This window comes from Geospiza fortis, unplaced genomic scaffold (genome assembly GCF_000277835.1).
Source record: "Geospiza fortis unplaced genomic scaffold, GeoFor_1.0 scaffold456, whole genome shotgun sequence".
Lineage (NCBI taxonomy): Eukaryota > Metazoa > Chordata > Aves > Passeriformes > Thraupidae > Geospiza > Geospiza fortis.
Window position 1 is genome coordinate 231,400 of NW_005054462.1, and position 17,952 is coordinate 249,351.

Sequence of the window (17,952 nt, forward strand, 5' to 3'; positions counted from 1 at the left end):
TTTTTGAGACTTGTAGGCTGAAATTCTTTATGTTCTGAAAGAAGCTGCTCTAGAAGGCCAGTTAGACAAGTAGGACAATAAAGTGCGTTTATTGCACCACGCATACTCTTTCAGTTTTAAAACCTCATCCACTGTGATGGGTGTGATTATACTCATTCCTCATTGATAGGAACATATGCCAGCAAACAGGATGCAGCTGAAGGTATTAACTGTCTTACAAGTAGGTGTCCAGGATGGCTCATCCTGCACACTCATCCTACACAATTCCAAGTGGTATGCAAATGTTAGGTAGGTATAAATAAATATTTAGTAGACAAGACAAGGCAATATACTTACAAAAACTGAAAATCAGACAAGTTTGAAGACTGCTTCCCCAAGCAGCAGCAGGATGTCTCCAGCAAGATCCTGCTCCATGGCATACCTGGTAACCTGGCTTTCCCCTCACGATATTGTTGGGCACATGAGTGCCTGATGCAATTTTAAGTGTATTCTATAGCACCACCTTTCCATTTAGAGCACCAAGTGAGGGAGGATACTATGACTGAATGTGCAGACAGCAACTTCTAAAATTATTTAGTGAATGTTTAACTGTCTTGGGAATGAGGGGAAAAGAGAGAGATGGCTTAAATGAAGTGAAGCAAACCTCCAGGCCTGAAGTCAGGTATTGTGTATCACATATTAGGTATTGAGCAACTTTTGCATCAAATGTGTGCAGAAAAGATACTAAAACCACAGAAACATATCACTGGAGCCCTGGGAAGGTTTCATTTTTCTCTTTCCTTTTTTTTTTTACCATTTCCTGTTAGCTGTTGCAAGTTCTTCTGAACATGTCACTGGAGAATTGAGAAAAAAATTGGAAATTTTCCTTTAGCCATAGGCAGGAATTGTACACAGTTTTCTTTCTTTTCTTAGCAAACACTGGGATGCTTCCCTAATTTTAAATTACCTAGCACAGCTGAATACAACTATGTTCTGCTGATGTCAATATATCTGCATTATATATTTTATGCTCATATACACTTTCTTCATCCCTGTTACATTAACACACCCAAAACACTGCTAACACCAGAAATGACAGAGCACCACTGCTCATCCAGATGAAATAAACATAAGGTATATCTTACATCTTTAGGACTTTATATCTGCTTTACTTCCTCTTGTAAAAGTATTGCAAAATTTGAAAGCCTAGAAACAAATATTCTAATCATCACACTTCCAATAAAGCCCCCTGATGTCTGTAATTTCCAAATATTTAAGATGCATTGTGGTTTTTGTTCTGTGAGTTATTTACAACTTTAATGTAAACAACTAATGATGTTGAATTTATTCTTCCCTGAAAAAAACCTTTTTTCTGGATGTGATGGCCTGGTAGTTCAGTGAAAGGACAACTGCATCTTGCTCTGAAATCTGAAGTTCTAGAAAGTGTCCCTGTGTCAGAGGATGTCAGCATGTTCCCAGAAGATGCTCCTGGCAAAAGAAATGTCTCCTGCAATAAGATGCCTGTCTGAATGCTGCAGATAAATGGGCTGGGTGGTGGTTAAGGAAACGCCACTCCTGTGACCTCTGCAAAATTTTCTTTCTAATAATTTATGGCAGCCCCATTTGATACTGAGCCCTTCCCTCATGTTGCAGGCTGAAAACCAGGCTCCCACTGCAGCTGAATCTCCTCCATCTTCACAGCACCTCCCTGCAGTCCCAGCTGTAAGGAGCTCCTTGGTCACCAGCACCCAGTGAAGAGCAACCCCCCTGCCAGGACTCCATTCTCAGAAATCTGGGGCAGCTCTGCCACTTCCTTCAGAATTCTTTCTGTAATACTTGATTTGGACTTGCTACTGACATGCTGCTCTCTGCAGCTTTGGTTTTTTTTGCTACGTTCAGCTTCCCACTGGTGGCTGTGGTCCCATCTCCCTCCCCAGGGAGGCTCAGGCAGCCCCCACCACCCCCACACTGCTGGGACCAGGACAGACCACCCACAGTTTTCAGAGGAGTTAATGAGGCCCTCTGTTCATGGTTATAGCTCCACACAGCTTCCCAGCTCAGATTTTCCAGAACACTGAGTTTAACCCTGCTCCAAAGCAAAGCCAGAAGCAAAGCTGAAGATGGCTTTGAGCCTTGCAGAGCTGGATCTGCTGTAAAGGAAAGAAGCATTCTACTTGCAGAAATTTGAGAGAGGCTCTAAATTTTACATTAATGGAAGGATATGGGCCCTAAACTTGTGGGAAATAGTTGTTGTATGGAAGAAAAGCTTTGAAAATACTTGACTTCATGAAGAAGAGTAAATTTAATCTGACTTTCCAGAAGATTTAATTTTGGCCTTACTTGTCTACCCGGTGAGGCTTTAAGGGTATATCCATGTTGATAAAAGCTGTCTCCATGAAGAGAAGAGTGGCCTTCTCACACTCCTTTTCTCACCCCATCTGTGTTGGAGTGTTGTGAGTAGCACTGAGCAAAACCAGGTAAAAACTAACACACCTTCCCCTCTCCATCCCTAGATGAGCAGAAATAGAAAACCTCAGTTATTTAAATGCACACAGCGCTTTACCATTATACAAACACTAACATCTCTCTGTTTTTCTTTCTGAGTAAAGAGGGCTGACTCCTCAGGTGATGACTCCTGCTGACTCCTCAGCAGATGATATTTTATGTGTATAGCCTGGCTCTGTGGAACCACAGTTGAGAGAGGGACAGGGAACTCTTTGCTTTCATCACTTCTCTGGCATGTTAAACCAAGCTTGTCTGGGATTAATTTGAGCCCTGGCTCTGTCTTGTATTAACATCCCCAGCAGACCAAAAACCATTTTAATTTAAAAAAGGTCCAGGCTAGTAGTTCTGAAGGCTTTCATTGGAACAACTTTCACCAAATAGTGATGGAGATTGGGGCAGGCCTTCGACTTTGCAAGAGACATCAGCATGAGCCAACAACATGCTGGTTGTTGCAGAACCCATGTATTATCCCCAGAGCTGCCTGCAAATCAGCAACACTGATTCCCGTGTGTGACTGGAAATACACTGCACTGTGCACTGACTACAAGACATAGAATTAAACATCTTGGTCTTCTAGCTACTGTCAGTTGGTTGCTAATAAAGTCTATTTCTAAATACTATCCTCTAGCTGCAACTCATTTATAAGAGAAAGATGTCAAAATTGTCCTCCTTTTTATTCCTAAAGATGTGCTAGTAGAGAGATTATTATGCCTACAGCAGACTCTTAAACTCTTTAAAGACACTTTTTCTTTAAAAGCCAGTGAATAACATCAAATACCAACCATTATACATAAAATTTATTTTCACCAGTGTATTTGTGGACCTGACAATCCATCCCTCCCACTAGGTTTTTCTGTGCTTTGGTTATCTCTGTAGTCTTGCTTGGGTCTGAGTGCAAAGGTGGCAGTGCCTCTGACTTTGACAGTGACTGAATAGTACCAACTATCTGTGGAAAAAAAAAAAAGCTTTTGTGAATTTGGTTCCACCATTTCTATTCTGAACTACTTTGTCTGTAGATCTACAAGGACTTTGAGATTGAAAGAAAAAAAAGAATTTGGGGATTAAGCTTTAAAATATCAGAGATAAATTAAATGAGGTCTGTCTTCAGGTTATTTCTGCTGTTGAACTACAGGACTGCAAGTAAGTGCTGGTGACACACTCATCTAAAACAACCTGAAATACTTCTGGATAGAAAGCCTATTACTGGTGCTGCTGCAGGGTGGCAGGCAGGACTAAACCAGATCATAGCCTCTGGCCTGTACCAGAGCTTCAGTGCATGGCTGGGAGAAGGGGGAAGCCCATGGCTGACAAGATGTAATCCAAGTTAAGCATACAAAGTCAGTGACATGAGATAGTGGCACCCAGAAATATGGCTGAGACTGGAAGTTTCCTCATTACACCCAGCATATTAATTGCCAAAATGCACTAACTCCACAGATACCTCTGAAAAGGAGATGAAAATGTGCTAAAAAGCAATGGCATTAGGATGAAGAGTGCTGGCATAGTAGGGAGAACTCCTTCCTGTCCCCTCATTCTGCAAGAGTACAAAAATTGATGTGATTTTTTTAAAGTCTTCTGCTATGAAGAACATTTTTCAAAAGAAATTCAATTGCAATGGCTGTTAATCCACATCCTAGATGGACAGAGAAACAAAGTAGTGCAGTGGGATGAATTACACGTGTTTTGTAGCTGTAAGTCTTCTCCTATCTCACCTGACTAGCTGCAAAGCCATGTGATGACATGGCTTGTGGCAAGAAGCCCGCAGTTATGCACTTATTTCAGGCCTTTTAAAGGACTGGATATTAGCTCAGCAAAAGGCCAAGTCATGGAGAGTGAAGACCCTTGCAACAAGCATTGTCCCCTTCAGCAAAGCAATGCAGTGAATACAGGTGAGAAAGGTGCCTTCACTTTACGTGTTATTGAAAAACCTGGTGCAGCTGCTTACAAATGAGAAGGTCTGGGTGCATGGCTTAGAAATGTCTATGTAAAGAAGGAACAAGAAGAAGCAGTACAAATATGGCAAGCAAAGGATTTGGGGATTTTCTGCATTTGCTTTCAGGGTGCAGTAACACAGGCACTGAAGGTACTACTGTAAGCAGAAATCATTTGATGTCTCATGTTGTGTTGATGTATGCTTAAGAGCTTGTTACCTTGTTTAGTTTTACAGTCACTCAAAAGTCCTCATTGCATAGGAAATAAAAGAATTTAAATCTATCATCTAGATACCCCTTATTGCATATCCTCTGGGAGATAATAAAATGGCAGATGACACAATCGTGAGAGAGAGTAGCAGAGCAAATCACAGAATCACAGCCTTGGATTTCTGAAGGGCAGCATATAACCCCTTCAGAGATATGCTTGGAAAAATCCCATGGGAGACAGTCCTAGAGAGAGGGGGAGTCCAGGAGAGCTAATGGTCCCTGCCAACAAGCAGAACCAGAGAGGGCAGGAGGCTGTGTGGTTGAGCAAGGAGCTCCTAACTTGACATAGCCATATTGAGAAGGTGTACAGGAGGTGGAAGGAGGGGCAGATGGCCCAGGAGAACTACAGAAATTCTGTGTGACTGCGGAAGGATGGGTTCAGGAAAGACAAAGCGCATCTGGGGTTGAATATGGCAGACGATATGAAGGTAAAAAAAGAAAGATTTCTAAAAAGGGTCCTCAGGAGTAAAGGGCATCCTATACCAAATGTGGATCTGTGAGTATATGGGCCAGGGATTTGGTTGAAAAGAATACAGAAAAGGCAAAGTTTCTGTGTGCTTGCTCTGCCTCAGCCTTCAGGACTCCAGTCCCTGAGACAAAGGGGAAAGCCATGGCAATGAAGACTCGCCCCTGATGGAGGACAGTCAAGTTAGGAAACATTAAGCAAACTAGTCCTACACAAATAATGGTGGCGATAATGCCAAGGGGTGTGGGCCGCTCACGTATGATTTGGACTTGATGATCCTGGTAGGCCCCTTCCAACTCAGAATATTCTGTGACTCTGTGAAATTCATGGGTTGTGATGGGAGGCACCAAGTGCTGAGAGCGTTGCCTGATGTTGTTTGTGGAGTCTCCACCAGTGAAGGAATGCAAAGTTCTGCTGGACACAACTCTCAGCAGCCTGCTTGAGCTGACCCTTCTGTGAGTAGGGAGGCTGGACTAGATGTCCTCGGTAATTTTGCTCTCCAGCCTCTCATTTTCTCTTCACTGTTTCATTTTTGAGTGGGGATGGAATTGTGCACTTCTGGGTGCCCCACAGTGCATGGGTTACATGAGCTGGCTCCTGGGACACTGCCTCCCACATCTGCTGTGATAGCCAATGCCCCAGCTGATTGGGGTGAGAGGAGAGGGGAATGCATGCTTCTTTCCATAGAAGTCCTAGGCCTTGGCTACTGTAAAGCCAGCAATTGCAGGGTTAACCAAGGCTGAAAGCAGGTTTTTCAGAGCACAGACTAGCTTTCAGCTTGAAAGCATACTGTAGCTTTGAGGAGAGTTTTTCATTATTGGACAGGATCCAGCATCTCACCATCTATGTTACAGTTTGCTCAAAGGCAGGCAGATTATGAAGAAATAGAAGCCACATCTGTGTCAGCTACATTTATCCCATCTGCTTTTTATTTTATCAACTTGGAAAGTAAATCCTAGTCATCACACAAGCCTGTTTTATATGGATTAGTGCAAATAGTTTGGCACTCACAAAACATATGTATAAAAGTTTTTCCTTCTTGACAACACATTTAAAAATTAAATTTCCAGGGGATTTAATTACTGTTAAAAGCTTTCACCATTTATTTCAGGACATTATTCAGTGCCTACAACCCTCACTCAGGTAGTTCTGTGTCTCTTTTGGCTGTCATTTTTGCAACAGGTTATTAAAAACTATTACCACACCATGGTTTGAAATACAGCATGGGTATGGATGCTCCTGATTTATCTTTGCCCAGGTCAGCATTGCTGCTGCTCTCAGGTAAAGGTAGAAGACTGGAGTGGATCTGGGGAGTGAGAAGGGATAGCAAACAGGAGACGCAAGAGGACAGAAAGCACAGATCCATAACACATATTCTCCTGTAACTCAGGCCTGCACCAGGCATCACCAGTAACCACAGCATGCAATACTGTTTATAGAGCAACCAGGCGCTTCTCTCTGATCTCGTTATGCTATTAGCCTAAGCACACATAACCTCAATTGTCTGGAAAGGAGAAACCTTTCATTTCTGATTTAGTTCTGTGGGCACTGGCCATTTGTTCCCATGCCAACACTGGTTAATTGATTTCTTCTATATTTTTTTTTGTTCAGATCTCCTCACTTCTTGTGTATGTCTCTTGAGAAGTCAAAACCTTCTAAGACAACAAAGGTTTTACTATACTAAATAAATTGAGGTAATTTATATTGCTTCTTCCTAATAATTTGTCCAGTCTTACACCTTTTTCAATTTAGAATCTTTCTTTGCACAGTGTGCTGAGGAAATGCTGCCAATACCTTGTATAATGACATTAATATGTTCTTATCTCTACTGGAATTGATTAATGTGTCAGACAGAGTGTTTTTGATCTTCCCAGGTACAAAGGAGCTGCATCTTTGTCACCAATGCACAGTATGTTCAGTTCTTACTTGCTGGGTTCTACATGGAGTACATCTGAAAGCTCTTTTAAAAGCATTCTAGTATCGCTGTCCCCATTTTACAAAGGCAGTTCAGATGATGAAATAACTTGCCCAAGGCCACACAGCAGACTGATAGACAAAATAAAGTGAAGACTGTGTGTATCTTGACCAACAAATCCTTTATCCTCTAAGCTACAGACTGCAAACACAACTCAGGCCTTTTTAATCTAAGGTTTAGACAAAATAAAGTTAAATATTGCAATTAAGGAGGATGGAAGACCTTTTGATAAACCAGAAAGTGACCCCTGTATGAAATTCTGTTGACATTATATCCACAGCACTTCAAAAAAACTCCAGGAAACATGCCAGAGCACATCATTGCTTTGTACTCACGACAGTTTTCATCTGTGGAGTACAGGCTATCCTTGCCAGGGCAGAAATAATTTCCAGCTTTCAATGAGACAAATAGCTGTATTACAGGCTCAAGTAATATTACATTGCCCTGATTCTGCAAGACTTAGATTTTTTTACTTTATTCACTGTGATTAGTAGCAGCTGCTTACATGGCTTTTCATTAAATACTCAAATGCATGCTTGGAAGATTTTAGTCAAAAATCGTTGGGAACAGTAGAAGCATCTGAATTTGGGACCTCTGTCCCAACCTACTGTCCCCCACTGGGTTTCTTAAAATGTTGCCATGGTCACTTTTATTTGAGACAAAGAGAAAGCCTCTAGGGAAGTAGGTACTGCTTACATTTTATTGCTTGAAGCAAGGTCTGAAAGAACAACCTTCACTGAGTTTAGATCTTATTACAAGTTTCTAAACATGTTACCCTGTCTAAAAACCCACAGAACTGTTGAGGTTGGGAGGTATTGGTGAAGATTGCCCTGCCCAAGCCCCTGCTCGGAGTAGATCAGCCATGGCAGCTTACTGAGAGGTGTGCCAAGTAACACTGAATATCTCCAAGGCTGGAGACTCCACAACCCCTCTGGGCAACATTTCCAGTGTTTGGCCACCCTCATGGAAAAACCCTCAAAGGTTTTTCTCATGTTTCAGTGAAGTTTCATGTACTTTAATTTTTGTCTCTTGCTCCTTCAAAGGATGTGACCAAGAGGAGTTTAGCACCATTTATTCTCTACCCACCATCCCAGTCTTAACTCGGATGTTAGGAGGTGGAGAGTTGGACATCTTGCTGAAGTCCAAAGGAATACTATTCACTTCTCTTTCTATGTTCATCAAGAAAGTCACTCCTTTGTGGAAAGCCATCAGATTGATCAGACTTGATTTCTCTTCCACAAACCTATTTCAACTCCTCTTAGTCACCTCCTTGCCTGTAAATGGTTTCTAGGATTACTACCTCTATCCCATTATGGACAAAGAGTAGGTCCCCTATTTTAAAATTACTTCCAATCAGCTTGATGTACACAGAAAGTGATCATACATCACTCTAGACTGATCTTAGAAGCCTGGAATACTGAGGGTACAAAGAAAGAAAGGAGCAGGGCTTTGAGAACATCAGGCTTCTCCACATCTTTTTCACCAAGGCTCCCTGCCCACTTCATCAGTGGGGCCACATTTTCTCTGGTCTTTGTTTTGCTGCTGATGTCTTTGTGAAAACCTTCCATGTTGGTATTCACGTCTGTTTCTGTTGTGGCGTGTTGTTTTATTGCAGATTTCTATTGTATAAGTCTGGTTCTGTGCAATGTTATTTGGTTTATCCTGACCCCCTAAATTTCAGAATGGCTCTGCCCAGGTTTTCCCTCCCTGGGTGCCCAAGTTGTTCACTGTCAGTTCGCTCTCTCACTTCGCACCTTCCAATCCCAGTTCAGTGTCGCTATGTTCATCAAGCTGTTCTCCTCCCCATGTGGCTTGCCTGTCGCCCTCCAATCCAGCCCAAGTTCGAGAGAGTTCTCTCCGAGCTGGAGGGTGATTGGAGCAGTGGCCACCGCCCCTCCTTCGTTCCTCCTACTTTGTATCGTTATTGGTTCCCTGCTCTGTTCTTCAGGCTGCTTAGGCAATGGTAGCTGTACCCTTTCACTCCACCTTCTCCCGTTATTAGCTGGCTGCGCCCAGCGATCCCTGGCAGATGCTCTCTGCTTTTCCGGGTTGTTGTCCCTCTCGCGTTGGAATAAAACTCCAACTTCTGCACCAGAGAGTGCCTGCTCGCTTCCCTCTCGTCCGTCAGCTTCGTTGGCCGGCCGTGTTCTCCCTCTGCCCGACTCCCTGCCGCTGGCTGCTGCCCCTGAGGTCTGCTGGGTGTGTGCTGCCCACCTAGCCGGGATTTCGTTGGCAGCTCCAATATGTTTCCATATTCAACCCCAGATGAGCTTTGTCTTTCCTGAACCCATCCTTCCGCAGTCACACAGAATTTCTGTAGTTCTCCTGGGCCATCTGCCCCTCCTTCCACCTCCTGTACACCTTCTCAATATGGCTATGTCAAGTTAGGAGCTCCTTGCTCAACCACACAGCCTCCTGCCCTCTCTGGTTCTGCTTGTTGGCAAGGACTATTGCTGAGCTTGGAGCCCAGTAGCTCTCCTGGACTCCCCCTCTCTCCAGGACTGTCTCCTATGGGATTTTTCCAAGCATATCTCTGAAGGGGTTATATGCTGCCTTTCAGAAGTCCAAGGCTGTGATTTGCTCTGCTACTCTCTCTCAGGATTCTGACATCTGCCATCTCATGGTCACTGCAATCAAGGATGCCACTAAACCTCCATATCCCCAGCTAGTTCCTTCTGGTTTGTAAATATGTGGTCCAGCTAAGCATCTTTTTTCTTGGCTCCTCAATCACCTGTGTCAGGAAACTGCTGTTCACAATTTTATTGGAAATGTCTTGTATATCAGGTCTATTGGTAACAAAAAACAAGTAAACCAGACTTCTTTTTGGAGGTAATATCACCTAGACTCATAGATGTAGGTTTTTTCCTAACTGAAAAAATGCTGGCCTCAACCCGAAACATTCATCTGTAGTATTTGGTTAATGCACAAATCAGGAGTCTATAGACTTGTATACAGGACTGAGGATTACAGTGACTTGTTCCTCAAATGAAATTGGCACAGATACCAGGTTTTCCACCTCATCAAGCAGTGGAATGACAGTTCAGATTTTCAGCAAGTTCTCTATTTTAGGAGCAAGACATGTATTCTGCTGCACTGTGACTTACAGGAAAACAGAAAAATAGTTTTGAATTTCTGAAAGATTTCTGCTGCACAGATTTGTGAATATATACCAAATTACACTGACTTTAAACTTATATTTTTACTATATTAATTTGCCTTCTCATTATACTACAATCAATTCACTGTTTGTACTAGGTTTATTTGCTTTTTATGCTAGTAGCTTTGCTGTGAGGAGAACTTGTATAGTACGTCCATGAAGGTGTTATTATGCAGTGATTGTCTCTAAAATAGAACTCATTTTTGCTCTACTCACTACTCAATATTTAACTTGTAGTAGTAGTTTGAGAGATTGGCTTGGGTTTGGTTTGTGACTTTTTGAGAGAGGTGAGAGGAATTCTGTGGCTGTTTTGTATGTAAACCAAAATGGAGGAATGATTTTTCTGCCACTATGTATTTAATAACTTGAGTTTATCTGGAAGAGGAGATGAGGCCTTTTTATTTCAGTGAATGCAAAATCACCAAGTGGGATAGGGCATTACCAATTACCCTTTTACCATTTTTAGCTCTGCATTCTTGACTGACTGTAAAGTTCCCTAGGGTCTCTTCCAAGTCCCTGGCTGGAGAAGGAAATGGAGAAAGGAGCATGGCTGAAAAAGGGGAGACAGCAAAGACGTGAGCTTAGAGAGTAGTTTTAATGCTGTAAAATAGACTAAGCCCTGTGACACTAAGAGCAGTTGCTTGGGGAACAGTCCTTGCAAGTGTGATGTTCTTACAAAACATCTTTCATCTTACTGGCTGAAATGTCCTGAATGGGGGCTGCAGGGGACAATGCAGCTTTTACTGCTGAGTAAGACATCAAGAAGTGTTTTGTTTTTCATTTTACCGATTTTCCAGTCTTCTTGCTCCTTTGGCATGTTGCCAGCTTCTGCTAAAATTACAATGAATACTGTACTTGTTCTTGTAGAGAAGGTGTCACTTGCTGAGTTTAAAGAACTATATAACTTCCAAGTGCTTTTGTATTATCACACATGTGCAACAAGAGTCCAAAATCTAAGCCCTTTTCCAAGCACATTATTTATTATAGAAAAATTAATCACACTTTGCATTTTCTTAACCACAGTTTTGTCCATTGTATTAAAACTTGGAGCAAAGTCTATGTATTGATAAACCCATTCAAGTTGAGATTCAACTTGTGAAATAGCTTGACATCTTAAAATATGTTAGCGAAAAACTTTATTAGTAAATGATTGGTTAATAAGGTAAAAATCTAGAATTAGTATCCTGACTTGTGTATGTTGTCTGTGTAGACTTCAGTAAAGCATTTGACCCCATCTCCCACAGGATCCTCCTAGGAAAACTGCTTGTGGCTTGTATGAGTGGACTCTTCGATGGGTAAAAAAACTACCAGGATGGTTGGGCCCAGAGAGGTGATGAATGGAACTAAATCAAGTTGGTGGCCAGTCACCAATGGTGCTCCCCAGGGCTCTTTTTGGGGATGGTCATGTTTAACGTCTTTATCAATTATCTGGGTATTGCAATTGAGTGTCCCCTCAGTCAATTTGCAGATGACACCAAGCTGGGTGGGAGTGCTGATCTGCTGGAGGGCAGGAAGGCTCTGCAGAGGGATCTGGACAGGCTGGATCATGGGCAGAGCCCAGTGGTGTGAGGTTCAGCAAGGCCCAGTGCTGGGTCCTGCCCTTGGGTCACACCAAGCCCAGGCAGTGCCACAGGCTGGGGCAGAGTGGCTGCAAAGCTGCCGCAGGAAAAGGACCTGGGGGTGCTGGTGACAGCAGCTGAACATGAGCCAGCAGTGCCCAGGTGGCCAAGAAGGCCAATGGCATCCTGGCCTGTGCCAGCAACAGTGTGGCCAGCAGGAGCAGGGCAGGGATTGACCCCCCATACTCAGCACTGGTGAGGCCACACCTCAAATCCTGTGTGCATTTCTGAGCCCCTGACTTTAAAACAGACACTGAATTCCTGGAACGTGTCCAGAGAATAGCAACATAGCTTGTGAAAGCTTTAAACATGTCACAGAGGAACCTCTGAAGGAGCTGTTTTTCTTTGTCTTTAGAGAAAAGGGGGCTCAGGGTGGACCTCATTGCTCTCTACAACTGCCAGCAGGGAGGCAGCAGTGAGGTAAGGGTTGATCTCTTCTGCTGTCCTTGTAGTGAGAGGATGAGAGGAAATTACCTGAAGCTGAGATAGGGGAAATTCTAATATTAGAATTTTTTTCTTGCACTTTTAGGGTGGTCAAGCATTGTAATAAGTTGCTCAGGGACGTAGTAGAGAAACCATCCCTGCAGGTATTTAACAGCCATCCTGGATCTTGTGATCTGGTTTAGGGGTAACAGGTGTAGTACTGGGTGGCTGGCTGGATGATCTTGTAGGTCTCTTCCAGCCTTGATGATTTTGTGATTTAAATAATGTTTTAGTGTTTTTGTGCAGAAGAAAGTAAATGGAAGGCAGTGAGTAAAGAACAGATGGACTGTAAGGATGACTTGCATATGAAGTCTTTACTATTCAAGGTTGGTAAGAAAATAAAACAAAATGACACTATTCCTGGAAAAACTTATGATGTCAGGGAATTGCTTATTTACCTGCACTAACCAGTTGCCGGCTGCAGTGTTGAGGCTGTCAGCTATAGAAAACACTTCACAAGTTGGTTTTACACATAAGGTCTCATGGGAATATAATTCAGCCACCGCCATGCTGAAGTGTATCTCTTCTTTCCCTGTTTGTTGTGCTTTCATCCAACACTTGGTATGCATTACAGAATTTGTGTGGAGATGGGAAATGCATAGAAATACAAGCATACAGCCATTTTCTTCAGGAAATGTTTAAGTTCTCCTGGAAATTAAAGCTATGTACGGGCTACAATGTGTAGAGATGAGTAACTGATGTTTCTTGTCGGTGGCTAGGCTCTTCTGTGTAAAGGCTAAAGTCTGTTCTGTCTTTCTCTCTACCACAGAGATATCCCACGATAAAGCTCTTAAGAGTGCCTCATCACTTGGTTTCACAGATCCGCAGATTTATCAGTGGTGTCAGAGCTGAGAAGAAGGTGCATTCCATACATGCTGTTAACACATTATTCAAGTTCAAGATTCATCTAGGCTTAGCCTTCTCCTCTGACATACTAAATTCTATAGCCGAGAATGCAACTAAAAACAGCCAGGCAGCTGCAGTCACTAACCTAAATACTTGCCCATGTTCTGACAGAGCTCTGTCCTCCACCCCTCCTAACTGGTACCATTTATATAGCCATGAGACTCACTGCCATGACAGAGTGTTCAATAAAATACTTTCCACCTCTTTCTCTGAGAGATGGGTAACTTCAATGCCTTAATGCAGGAATCCCCATCTACTGACATTTAATATGACCTTAGTGCTGAGCAAGTTTCAGCAAGAGGAGTTTAAATGTCAGGGAAAGCAGCAGGCATGGATGAGCACCATATGAAAACATGTTTACATCTTGTGAAACAAGAAGCACACAATTAGCCCTGCTGTGAATATGGACCGGTGTGCCAATTCCTAGAAGAAATTTCTAGACAGGTGTGAAGTTTAATAGCTACCATTAAAAAAAAAAACTTTTAAAAACTGTTTTTAAAAAGGACAGTTTTAGTACCAAGCTCTGCACTGAAGAAGCATCTTATTTTTCTATAAAAGTCAAACAGAAATATTTAATGACTTCTAGTACTTATTTGCCTTGCATCCAATTTTTACAGCAGGCAGAACTGTCTAAGAACTGATAGACATCTAACAGATCCATTTAATCCCAGATCAAGTCCATTTGATCCCAGATAGCATTAGGAGTTGGACTTGATGGAGTTGGTCTCCGTATGGACTTGAGGATCCTTATGGGTCTCTTTCAACTTGAGATGTTCCATGATTCTAATACAAACAAAGGGAAGGAAATTTCTTTGTAGAACAATTGCATTCAGGAAACAAAGCACAGCACAGAGATTGTTCTCTGGTGCTGTTTTCCTTGGTTTGTACTTTAAACAGCTCTGCACTTGTTTCTAGATAACTTCTGATCCAAGTCTTTGGAAAACATTTTCCTAGAACATGGAATTTCTTCTTGGCATACATTGGATCTGGAAGCCAGCACACAAGAATTTGCTGTTCAGTTCAGTTTTGTCAAATCAGGTGTTTCCACCAAGGACACATCAACTTGAACAGACAACCTTATTTTTTGTCTTAACCAAAGTACTTTCGAGAATTATAGGTGTTTTTATGGAATGTAATCAAATGCAGACACTTTCTGGATTAAAATTTTCCAACACAATTCTCTGACCGCATTGCATATTCTGCCAAGGTCAGCTGGGTGGGTTATGAAAGCCAGCTTAGACGGAACTTTTCTGCTGGTTATTCTTTAATTATAACCTCCAACAGGTCAGCATTTCAAGAGAAGAAAAGTACGGTTATTCTGTCTTGAAAAAGAGAGAGTCGTAGAAGTCTGAAGGTATGTTTCAGGTTTTTTTCTATCAATAGATAATATGAAACCCAAAAAATATAAGTATAGTATATGTAGCTCTAGTACTGAAAGTGTTCTTCATCCAAGTAATCATCCTACTTCAATCATTTGACATTCATATTTGTGCTCCCAATGAAGCATGAGATCCCTCAATCATTTTGGTTCTAGTCTTTTCAGATGTAGCAATAAAAAGTTGATGAAATATTTTGAAGATAAAAGAAAAGTTAGAATACATTAAGATATTTCTGTAACCTTGCTTGTCTTATCACAAGCACGCACTGCATAGCTGCATATTACCATTTTAGCAACTTACCCAGATTTTAACAAAGCTTATACAGACTTTGTCTTGTCACTCATTAGTCCTCCAATTTTCAACATCTTAGTGTCCAATTAGTCTTCTGGTTTTGCTGTATTTCATATAGCCCAGATAGAGCAGCACCCATAAAGTTTCAGGTTGGACATCCACACCAAACTAGAATAGGCTGATCTTTCCCTGCTTTTTCTGCTAGGCTCCAAGCACTTCAGGACAAAATTATACTGGTTTAATTTAGGTGTGACTGAACTATTAGAGGTAGCACAGCAGTTATGCTTTATCATTATTAAATACATCTGTGAGGTGAACATTGAAGAAAAATGGTGGTGCTTTTGCTACCAAAGTGCTGCTGCAATTACATTTGCACTTCTCTCATCACCATCAGTCTGTCCACTGTCACTATAGGCTGTGCAAAATTTTTGCAAGGGATCCCTTTGCTCTCCTCCATATTTGGAAGTTTTCCAGACCTACCAAATCCACATCTGACCTGCCTGGTGCTTCAACAAGAAAGTCAGACCTTAGCTGAGAAGGCACCTAAGTGCCTTCCAGACGTATTTCTGACCTAGAAGAAAACTGTCAGAACACAATATCTATGGATGGAGATTTTCTGATTGTTAGTTACTGCTTCTCAGCATAGACAGCATTGACTTTTTAGGTTTTCTGTTGCATGCATTATGAAAAGGCTGCTTGATCTGGCTTTGTGCCATAAATGTTTTTCACTTGAGCAGAACTAGCAGATAGCTGCAGTATGTTGGAGTTTTGTTTGAGTACTTTCTGCCTCCAAACATGAGGAAAGTTAATGTTCATTGTGATCATGAGGACATGGACAAAAAATACATATGCTATTCAGGAAGAACCTGAGCAAATCACTGTAACAGGAATTGCATTAAAGATGACAAATAACTAAAGTAAACCATTCTGTATTATCTGTTCACTGAAGGTTGTTTGCAGCTCAGTACTACCAAGAAGCGCTGAATTGCTGGCAAGAATAAAAACCCAAACCAAACCACTTCTGCAGAACAAGGTAAGTTCTGCAAAATATGTTCAATCTCTAAAAAGTAAAGGCTCAAACTACATAGAAAAAAGAAATCTGTGATAATTGTGCAATGTAAAGAAGTAAAGAATGCCTTTCAGACTAGTACTAGTGCAAGCAAAGATCATGCAGGGTAGGTCTCAAATTAATTTGCCTTGACTTATGCATTGTAAAACCAGGACTCAGAAGAAGTGAGATCCATCAACTTCATTTTAAGAGAAAAATCATCAGTTGGAAAAGAAAGGAGATTTTCTTTAGAGCAACAAATATACAATAATAAATTGTGGAGAGAAAGCTACATGCTCATTCTTAGTCAGCCTTTATTTGAAGTCCATAAGGCCAAATTTTTGTTGCTTAGCAGTAGTGTGTCGCCTTGGTAAAGACAGAGGATAGTATTCAATATTCTATTCACTGTAGCCTTACTTTAAGTGACCAGACACTTTATTTGCTTGATAGACACGTTGTGGCTGATACAGCTAAGCAAGGAAATGTTTCCCACATGTCTTCGTGATGTCCCTGTGTGACCAAAGCCTATGTGCTGCAACTTCCCATAAAGTTATCAGGACCAGGTTAATTGTAAATTATTGTTTAACATGTCCCAGAACATTTTCCTTTCCTATTAAATGTTCAAGTTTCTTGAATTTTTTGTACATTAACCTTTCCAGAGGTAGTGACAAAGTTATTATGCATTCAGTCTATATTATCAATAGCTTGCAGAGTGGATGATTGCAGTTTAGTTGCAAACTTGTGAAAGACTTTGTTCTTTTCTCCATCTTTGATATCTCACTACCTGCAATTGGATAGAACTGGACAGCTACAGAAGACCTCTCATGTGAATAATCTAGGCCAAACTTTCCAATATAACAATCCCCGAAATAATTTTGGCAATTTAATAAGAGGATTATCTACTCCAGCAACCTCCTTTCAGCTTTTTGCAGAAATCAGGGATCCTGGGGTTTTTTCTAGCCTTCCTAACTACTTTGAAATATGATATCAACTTGCCAAGTTATTTAATAGTTCAAGGATACTTAAACCCAGTCAAATTTAATATTAATCCATAATTATACTTTGGATCTTTCCAGTTTTGTCCCACAGAAAAGTTCAGTCTTGACATTTTGGATAAAGTTGCAAAGATATTCACAATAAAATTTGTATAAATTATTTTTCTGCTCTGTGAAAAAATCCAGGGTATAGAGCATTAGACTAGCATGGGAAACACATGGTTTAATGAAATTCTTAGAAAAAAAGAAGCAAGTCCACCTTTAAAAACTATTTTGGGGTTCTTAGCACTGATGGTCACACATATCTATCAGTATGGGTCTGAATCCCATTTTCAGGATGTCTTTAACTCTCAAGGGAGAATTTATAACCTCTAAATATGGCTATAGATACTGGTCTTGTAACTGAAAGATAGTCTCCTCAGGAGGCATTCAGAAGGTCTGAATAAATGCTTGGAGTGGTAGACCATGGAATGGATCAAACAACATGCACAGAAACTGCTGTACAATTGATGCAATTTACAACTGATGAATTCAGTGAGGATTGTATGAGTTGAAGTATGCGAGTGGTAGCAGAAAACATGTTTCTATGGCTTGTCTAAGAAGCATCAGATCCATGGCTTTATAAGTGATTACAACATACTTCCTCCAAGTAATATTGAGAAGCAAGTGCACAGAAAACAGAAAGGTCACCCAAAGGGCTTGGGAGACCTTTCTCATGATAGCTCCTTCTCCAAAGCTCTGTGGCTGTTTGCACAGACCTTGACAGGTTCAGCCCCTACAGCAGCTTCTGCTGTGTACTGACCTTTTAACTGTGCTTCTCTGTACTCTTTGATACCCCCACTAGCTCAGTGAACAAAAGGAAGATCTCAGACATAGATTTATGTGAAATACTGGTGCTTATTTCACTGGCATAGGTGGTGTTTTGCATGGACTCAGTGCTTTCTGCCA

General features: G+C 41.4%; 1 protein-coding gene across 1 annotated transcript in view; it reads right to left on the bottom strand.

Annotated features, from left to right (window-relative positions):
- VLDLR (very low density lipoprotein receptor) overlaps nucleotides 1-12,894 on the bottom strand; it is a 90,403-nt gene extending 77,509 nt beyond the window's left edge. The window contains 2 exon segments of the mRNA XM_031062771.1: nucleotides 8,881-9,340; nucleotides 12,794-12,894. Coding sequence (XP_030918631.1) covers nucleotides 8,881-9,340; nucleotides 12,794-12,894 — 561 coding nt within the window.
- Between the last annotated feature and the right edge of the window lie 5,058 nt (nucleotides 12,895-17,952).